The 8,936-nt window shown below is 42.5% G+C and overlaps 1 protein-coding gene across 5 annotated transcripts in view; it reads left to right on the top strand.

Moving 5' to 3' along the window:
* Positions 1-466: 466 nt before the first annotated feature.
* The window catches only part of STK38 (serine/threonine kinase 38), a 41,654-nt gene continuing 33,184 nt past the window's right edge, over positions 467-8,936 (top strand). Inside the window, exons 1-2 of one of the 5 annotated variants that reach the window (XM_038553875.1) lie at positions 467-716; positions 6,537-6,669. In XM_038553875.1, the coding sequence (XP_038409803.1) occupies positions 6,539-6,669 (131 nt within the window). In that variant the 5' untranslated portion in view covers positions 467-716; positions 6,537-6,538. Of the gene's footprint in view, positions 717-6,533; positions 6,670-7,894; positions 7,919-8,936 lie in introns of those variants that run through there. The other 4 variants (XM_038553873.1, XM_038553874.1, XM_038553876.1 and 1 more) reach the window with 4 other exon arrangements.

Below are 8,936 nucleotides of genomic sequence, written 5' to 3'. Positions count from 1 at the left end.
AGTGCATGGCAAACTGGTAAAATCCGAGTAAGGTCTGCAATCTAGTCAATCGTATTGGTTTAGTTAGTTGTGTTGTGCCGATGTCAATTTCCTGGTTTTGATCATGTACTAGTTGTGTAAGATGGTGAGGGAACTGGGTGGGTGATGGGTACACGGGACTTCCTCGTATTAGCCTTGCAGCCTTCTGCGAGTCTGTAATTATCTCCAAATAAAGCAAACAAAGAAACCAGAAAACACAGGGCACCTCCCCCGAGCCCGGCCTAGCCCACCCCGAAACCCCCACTGCACACGGCGCGCTGCCGCCCTCCGCACCGCCTCCCTCTCCCTCCGACCCTCTCCCAGGTGAGGCGGGGAGGATGGGTGCGGCGGGGCCGCGCACGCGCAGTCCCGAAGCCCCCCCCCGCCGCGTCGCGGGGCAGTCACGCCTGCGCAGTGCGGGCCCCCGGCCCCCGCGCCAGCCCCTCTCCGCGGCGGGGGACTGGGCTGCCTTGGCCCCTCCGCGCTGCCGTCTTTTCCGGCGGTTGGAGCGCTTCCTGTTGTCCTTACGCGCTCCCGCCCCCGGCCGCAGCCTCGGAGCCCCTTGCGCGTCCCCCGGTCGTGGCTGGTCGGCGCGGGGCTGCCGCTGGGGCTTCGCGTGTCTGCCGGTCGGAGAGGTCGCTGGCCGGGCGGCGTCCGCGGCCGTCCGCCGTCCCCAGCCCTTCTTTCCCGGGGCTCTGGTGAGTCTTCAGCCCACCCCAGGCTGCCCCCTCCTTTAGGGGCTCTCCCTCCCCCCGGCGCCCTCTTTCCAGCCGTTGTGCGGGCCGGCCCTCGGCGGCTCTCCTCAGCCGCTGGCACCCCTGGCACCCCGCCGCGCCCGGCTGCTCTCCCGGTCGGTCCTCGCCACACTTCCCCCGTCGCAGGCTCCCCACCCCATTCTTTCTTTCTTTCTTTCTTTCTTTCTTTCTTTCTTTCTTTCTTTCTTTTTGTGCGGTTGGGGCGGGGAGCCGGGCTCTCTTCTCTTTTTCCGTGTTGCCAGCTTTGCTCGCTGCTACAGCTCAGGTCTCCTCTGGGATCGCAGTCATTACCATTTTGCACCTCTTTTCTTTTTTTCTGGGGTCTGAGAACCTAGGAGCTGTTGTGTGAGGCAGAGATGTGGAAGGCCCACGCTGGGGTGTGGCTCCTTTGAGTGTGCCCCCTTCCCCACGGCGAGTCTTAGGGTACAGGGCTTCAGATCATCTTAAAATCACAGGAAAATTGAGTGACGGTTTTTTGTTGTTGTTTTTTTAAAGAAATAATGGAAAAGGAAAGTGTGTATCACAAAGTGTGCAGAAACAGCTACTAGCTGATCTACTAAAGATCAGATCTCCCAGTTTGCACTTTGAATCGACTAAAAGACACAAAGAGAAGCTTTTTTTTTTTTTTTTTTTTAAATGTGCAGAGGGAGGTTGATGTGAGGCACACCTGCTGCTTCCTCTCCCTTTCAGCTCACCTTGGCTCTGAATTAGAATTAGCCAGGCAGTAGCTGTGGTTTCCCTAAACAGACGACATCAGGCTAACAGGCTCCGCTGGTAAGAGGACCAGAACTTCATCCCCCAACTTGGCGGAGAAAACCATTTCACCTCCCAATACCGTTCCTGTCCTACATACATATTCTCAGCTCCCAGGAATGGTGAGGAAAGATGAGTGCTTTCTTTTTTTTTTTTTTTTTTTTTTTTTTTTTAAATTTTATTTATTTATGATAGTCACAGAGAGAGAAAGAGAGGCAGAGACACAGGCAGAGGGAGAAGCAGGCTCCATGCACCGGGAGCCCGACGTGGGAATCGATCCTGGGTCTCCAGGATCGCGCCCTAGGCCAAAGGCAGGCGCCAAACCGCTGCGCCACCCAGGGATCCCAGATGAGTGCTTTCTTGGCAAATCTTTTATAAGGTGCTTACTAAGTACATTGAGCATGAGATGGGAGAAGGATATTAAGAGTAGTGTAAGACAGATGCTTGCTTTGCCTTGGCTTACAGTTCAGGAGGAGAAATTCAGATACATGATTCTTAAGGAATAGTCTTAGCATCCGTGTTCATTGGCCCAAATGAAAGATACAGGATTGTCTGTTACAAAGAAGTAAGTAAAGAATTGGTGAGAGAAGGGGTCTTCATTAGAGATGACAGTGCCATTGTAGAGTTAGAGCCAGTCAACCAAGGATAATCATCTGGGTTGAATAAAACAATGCATTCATTCAGTCTACTTTTATGTTTACACTACCTACCCCTAACTTCTGAAGATCACATTCTTTTAAACTTTTAACACCTTTAAGGATTTTTTACCTACCTGTTCCCTAATCCTGCAGAGTTGGAGAATGAAACAAATAGGACAGGGGCCTCCATTGGCTTGTAGGTCAGGGCATGAAGGCTTGAATGATCAAAAAGTGTGAGTGTGATCCCTGTCTTATAAAAAGTACTTGGTTGACCCAGTAAAGCTATAAATTGCTATAGGGCAATAGTGATTGTATCTTTTGATGAAAGGTTATTAGAAAAGGCTATTCCTTTTATGAGTAGAGGAAGGGGAGGAGGAGGAGGTTTTGAAGAAAGGTCAAAGGGAAGGGCAGTGCCACCTTTGCCATTACATTAGAGACTATCATTCTACTAGAAAATTTGTTGGTCTGTTATATGAGCATCTTTGAATACACTTATCTGTCGATCTTTTTAAAAGCTTAGAAAGCCATGCCAATGACTTAAATGAGTCAAAACTTTCTTCACCCCAGTATTTATATACAGATCAATGTAAATGTAATTTTGTTCTTTAGTTTTTTTGACAACCAAAAAATCATGAACTTGCTCAACTTATATTTATTAACAACCTATTATATGAAAGACATTGTTTGTCTTAGGTTTAAACACTAGTTGCATTTTTATGTTGAAATAATTTCAGTTGTTAGAATGTAACCACATGTATGTGTTATATATATATAAAAGGGTCTCTAGAAGTGTTCAGGCAAGGGAGGAGTACAAAGCACTCCCTTGCTTCAGACTTGTTTTTAAATTTGGTTTAAAATTTCTTCACCAGACTTAGAGTGCATGTGGTTTTCATTGTGGGTGGAGGGGGTACAGGCTGACAAATAAGGAACCACACCCAAGCTTCATAAACCAGAGGTTTTTAAAAAATTCTACTGTTATCCTAAAAATATTTGGGTTAGCTGTTGCTATTAGCAGAAACCGCCCATAAAAAGTAACAGTAACGAATAACATTGTAAGGTAGAGCTGAGTTCACTTTCTTGAATTTGTGATTACTAATCATTTTGGCACATCATGAATAAAAATGTTTGAAGTAGAGCCTTGATCTTGAATCTCTTTGCTCTGAAAGGATTATTCTTTTACGTGACTTTTGCCTGAATATCTTTTATGTTAAGCCTTTTGTCTTAGTAATAATAAGTGCACACTCCTAAATAGCCTTAATCTAAGAAGCTGCTAAGTATTTTTTTTTTTTTAAGATTTTATTTATTTATGAGAGACACAGAGAAAGAGAAAGAGAGGCAGAGACACAGGCAGAGAGAGAAGCAGGCTTCCTGCAGGGAGCCCAATGTGGGACTCATAATGTGGGGATCCCGCATCTCCAAGATCACGCCTGGGGCTGAAGGCGGCGCTAAACTGCTGAGCCACCCGGGCTGCCCGAAGCTGCTAAGTATTAAGGGAAGAACCTTAAGGAAACTTTCCATAAAGTGTACTTTTTAAAAAAAATTGTTATATTTCTCTTCTCTTCTCTTCTCTTCTCTTCTCTTCTCTTCTCTTCTCTTCTCTTCTCTTCTCTTCTCTTTCTTTTTTTCTTTCTTTCTTTTCTTCCGACTTTGTTTATTCATGAGAGACACAGAGAGAAAGGCAAAGAAGTAGGCAGAGGGAGATGCAGGCTCCCTGCAAAGAACCTGCTACGGGACAAGTTCCAGGGACTCCGGGATCACGCCCTGAGCTAAAGCAGGCAGATGCTCAACCGCTGAGCCACCTAGGCGTCCCAAATGTACTTTTGAAAATGGCCCTTGGTCGCTTCTGATTTTTACTCAGCTTCATATTGGGATGAAAGGACAAACTTAGAAACAGGTCATATTGGAGGAAGGCATGATAAGGTTAAAATATCTAGCATTATTCTCAACCCTGGAGCAAGTCCAGAGTGGTGAATGGTTTGGCCAACTGTGACAGTATGGGCTGGGGAAAATGAGATTTAAATTTAGGGAAAAAATGGGGGATCTCTGGGTGGCTCATCGGTTTAGAGCCTGCCTTTGGCCCAGGGCGTGACCCTGGAATCCTGGAATCCTGGGATCGAGTCCCACGTCGGGATCCTCGCATGGAGCCTGCTTCTTCCTCTGCCTGTGTCTCTGCTTCTCTCTCTCTGTGTCTCTTGTGAATAAATAAATAAAATCTTTTAAAATAAATAAATTTAGGGAAAAATGTTCTGTAAGTTGTTTAAACCGTGTTGGTATCAGTTTTCTCATATGTAAATTAAGAAGTTAGGGTTTCTTGTTTTTAATCTATCTTTTATAGCTAAAATTATGATTCAGGTTTTTTCTTTGTAACATTGTTTTTATCATAGGTTTTAATTTAATTTATAAATCCAAATAGCATGCATTTATCAAATACTATAAGACATGTCAGAGTACATCTATACCTGCAGATAAGCATTTTATTTTATTTTTTCTTAAGATTTTTTTTAAAAAAGATTTTATTTATTTATTCATGAGGAACAGAGAGAGAGACAGAGATACAGGCAGAGGGAGAATCAGACTCTATGCAGGGAGCCCGACCTGGGACTTGATCCTGGGTCTCCAGGATCACGCCCTGGGCTGAAGGCGGTGCTAAACCACTGAGCCACCCAGGCTGTCCTTTTTTAAGATTTTATTTATTCATGAGAGACACAGAGAGAGGCAGAGACATAGGCAGAGGGAGAAGCAGGCTCCCTGTGAGGAGCCCGATGTGGGACTCAATCTCAGGACCCTGGGATCATGACCTGGGCAGAAGGTAGATGCTCAACCACTGAGCCACCCAGGTGCCCCTGTAGATGAGCATTTGTTATAGATTTTTAACTGTAGAAAGTTTATAAATTTAAAAATTATTGATAATTTGGGGCACCTGGCTGGCTTAGTCAGTAGAGCATGCAACTCTTGATCTTGGGTTGTAAGTTTGAGCCCCACGTTGGGTGGAAAGATTACTTAAAAATAAAATCTTTAGGGACACCTGAGTGACTCCAGCGGTTGAGTGTCTGCCTCTGGCTCAGGGTGTAATCCCAGGATCTGGTATCGAGTCCCACATCGGGCTCCCTGCATGGAGCTTGCTTCTCCCTCTGCCCATGTCTCTGCATCTCCCTCTCTCTGTATCTCTCATAAATAAATAAATCTTTTAAAAAAATCTTTAAAAATTATTGGTAATTTAGTAGCAATAGTACATGCTCATTTAAGAAAATATATAAAATATGGAAAAGCCCACATAAATGATCTTTATGCCACAAAAGAATGGCATTCTTACTGCCTAAAGTTAAACCATTAGTCACATTTGATACATATTTTATTTTATTTAAAAAAATTTTTTTTAAAGATTTTATTTCTTCAAGGTAGATTCTTGGATGGCAAAGTTTTATTCTGTGTCTATATTATATATTCTTAGTATACATTTATGGTATTGTGATCTTGTTCTCTTCCTTTTTAAAGTTATAGCATATGTTTTAAAGATATATTCATGTCACTTTTAGGTACAGATAGATTTGCTTCTGACTGCTGCATGTTATTTCTTTATGTGCATCCACAACATTTTCTTTATTTCCTTACTGAATTGGCTTCAACTTCCTATAACACAAATGAGGGCATAATAAACATTGTGTATTATATACATCCTTGTGCATTTCTTTCTTTTTTTAATTTTTAAAAGATTTTATTTATTTATTTGAGAGAGAGAAACACAAAGAGCATGAGAGAGAGAGCAAGCAGGGGGAAGGGCAGAAGGAGAAGGAGAGCAGGGAGCAGGGAGCCCAATGTGGGGCGCCATCTCAGGACCGTGGTATCATGACCTGAACCAAAGGATAGACGCTTAACTGACTGAACCACCCACGCACCCCCTTTATGCATTTCGTAAGAGCCCGTGTGACAATTTCTTTAGGTCTTATACCTAGCAATGGTATTTCTGGGTCATAGGACATTAATATATACTTATTTTCACCAAATATTCTCTTTGGCTTTTGTTATATATTATATGTTTGTCCTCCAGAAAACTTAAACAAATTTACTTTCCTACCAGTGGAGTAAGAGAGTACATAGTTGGTGGGTTCTTTTTTTTTTTTTTTTTTTTAATTTTTATTTATTTATGATAGTCACACACAACACAGAGAGAGAGAGAAAGACACAGGCAGAGACACAGGCAGAGGGAGAAGCAGGCTCCATGCACCGGGAACCCGACATGGGATTCGATCCGGGGTCTCCAGGATCGCGCCCTGGGCCAAAGGCAGGCGCCAAACCGCTGCGCCACCCAGGGATCCCTAGTTGGTGGGTTCTAATCCAAAACTAATACCTCTTCTTTTTTTGTTTCTAGCAGCCATGGCAATGACAGGCTCAACACCTTGTTCCTCCATGAGTAATCACACAAAGGAAAGAGTGACCATGACCAAAGTGACACTGGAGAATTTTTATAGCAACCTTATCGCTCAACATGAAGAACGAGAAATGAGGTAAAGAACTGTGTTTGAGAAAATTGTGTCATGGTTTTGGCATTCATGTCTAGTATCATAAAACACATTCATAATATTGTTGAAAGGAGATAAGAATAGCAGCAGCCATGCAGTAGCTATCCCATTACAGTGGAAGGACAGGGTCATTGATTTCCAAAACCCTTGCTATTTAACCCACTCATTTTTACTACTAGTCATAACACAGGGACACCTGGCTGACTCAGTTGGTAGAGCATGTGACTCTTGATCTTGTGGTTGTGAGCTTGAGCTCACATTGGGTGCAGAGATTACTTAAACTCTTAGGAAAAAGAACAATGCAGAATTCCATAGTATAAAAATATTAATTGGGTCAAATCCTTGGATTTATTGTTAAAACAGTATGATGTAACGGAAAGAGCAGCCCTTACGGAATCAGAGCTGCGTATAGAGTCATGCTTTTACCATTTATTAGCTGTCTGAGTCTGGAATAAGTTTCTTAGTCTTTTTGTGTATCAGTTCCCTATCTGGAAAGTGGAGATAATACTTGCTTTGCAGGATTGCTATGGGGATTATATATAACATATGTGAGTAACCACCATAGTGCTTCTCACGTAGTAATCACTTAATCACTTGGCACCTGTTGTTATTGATCTGGTGTAGAGTATTCATGTGGTAACTTGTAATTAAAATTTTATTCCCAGCATTTTATTATGAAAATATTTAAAAGTGCAGAAAAGTTGAAGGAATAATATACTGAATACCCTTATATACATCAAGATTCTACGTTTATCATTCATTTTATTACATATTCATCTATCCATCCCTCTATTCATTCATTAAACCATCTTGATTTTTTGCTATACTTCAAATTATGATGGAGATGTCAGTATGTTTTACTTCTGAATATGATGTCTGCTTATATAACAAGTTCAATATTTATATATACGTATATATTTAAGAGAGTGTAAGTTTTGCATACAATGAAATGCACAGTCATTGTTTTTTTCTGTCTTTTTAAGTAATCTCTATACCCACGTTGGGATTCCAACCAAAATGCACAATCTAAGGGTACCATTCAGCAAGTTTTGACAAATGGAAATACCTGTAGAACTTAGTCCTATCAAGACAGAATGGTACCATCGTCCCAGAAAGTTCTTTTATTCTTGGAGATGTTCCTTCAACCCCAGGCAACCACTGTTGTAATTTTGTTTCTATATTAGATTACTCTTGCTGGTTCCATGCAAATGGAGCATGTAAATGGATTCATATAGTAAGTACTCGTTTGAGTAAGGCATCTTTCACTCATCCTAATGTTTTCAAGGTTCATCCATGTTGCTCTTGTATCAGTAGTTTGTTCCTTTGTATTGGCTGAGTACCATTCTGTTTTCTGACTATACCTCTGTTTTTACATTCTTCTGTTAATAAACATCTGGGCTTTTCTCAGTTTTTGGCTGTTTTTTTTTTTTTTTTTTAAAAGATTTATTTAGGGATCCCTGGGTGGCACAGCGGTTTGGCGCCTGCCTTTGTCCCAGGGCGCGATCCTGGAGACCCAGGATCGAATCCCACGTCGGGCTCCCGGTGCATGGAGCCTGCTTCTCCCTCTGCCTATGTCTCTGCCTCTCTCTCTCTCTGTGTGACTATCATAAATAAATAAAAATTAAAAAAAAATAAATAAAGATTTATTTATTTGTGATAGACACAGAGAGAGAGAGAGAGGCAGAGACACAGGCAGAGGGAGAAGCAGGCTCCATGCCGGGAGCCCAATGCGGGACTCAATCCCGGAACTCCAGGATCGCGCCCTGGGCCAAAGGCAGGTGCCAAACCGCTGAGCCACCCAGGGATCCCCAGTTTTTGGCTGTTTTGAATAAGTTTCTACTGACATTTGTGTACAGATCTTTTTGTGAACATGTGTTTTCAATTCTTGGGTAAATATTTCAGAGTGGAATTGCTGGATCATAAATATACATAAGTATATATTTAGTTTTATGAAAAACTGCTAGATTTTTTTTCTAAAATATTACCAACAATGTGTGAGAGTTCCAGTTGCTTTACATTTTTGCTAACAAAATGTCAGCCTTTTTTTCCTCTTAAGATTTTATTCATTTATTTATTTGAGAGAGAGAGTGTGTATGTGCACACACTCATGAGAGCTGGGGGGAGAAGCAAAGGGAAAGGGAGTGGGAGGGGAAAGAATCTACAGCAGATCCCTTGCTGAGCTCACAGCCCAATGCAGTGCTTGATCTCATGACCCTGAGATCATGACCTGAGCAAAATCAAGAGAGGCCTAA

This window comes from Canis lupus, chromosome 12 (genome assembly GCF_011100685.1).
Source record: "Canis lupus familiaris isolate Mischka breed German Shepherd chromosome 12, alternate assembly UU_Cfam_GSD_1.0, whole genome shotgun sequence".
In the NCBI taxonomy this organism is placed as follows: domain Eukaryota; kingdom Metazoa; phylum Chordata; class Mammalia; order Carnivora; family Canidae; genus Canis; species Canis lupus.
This window is presented reverse-complemented; position numbering and strand designations above follow the sequence as displayed.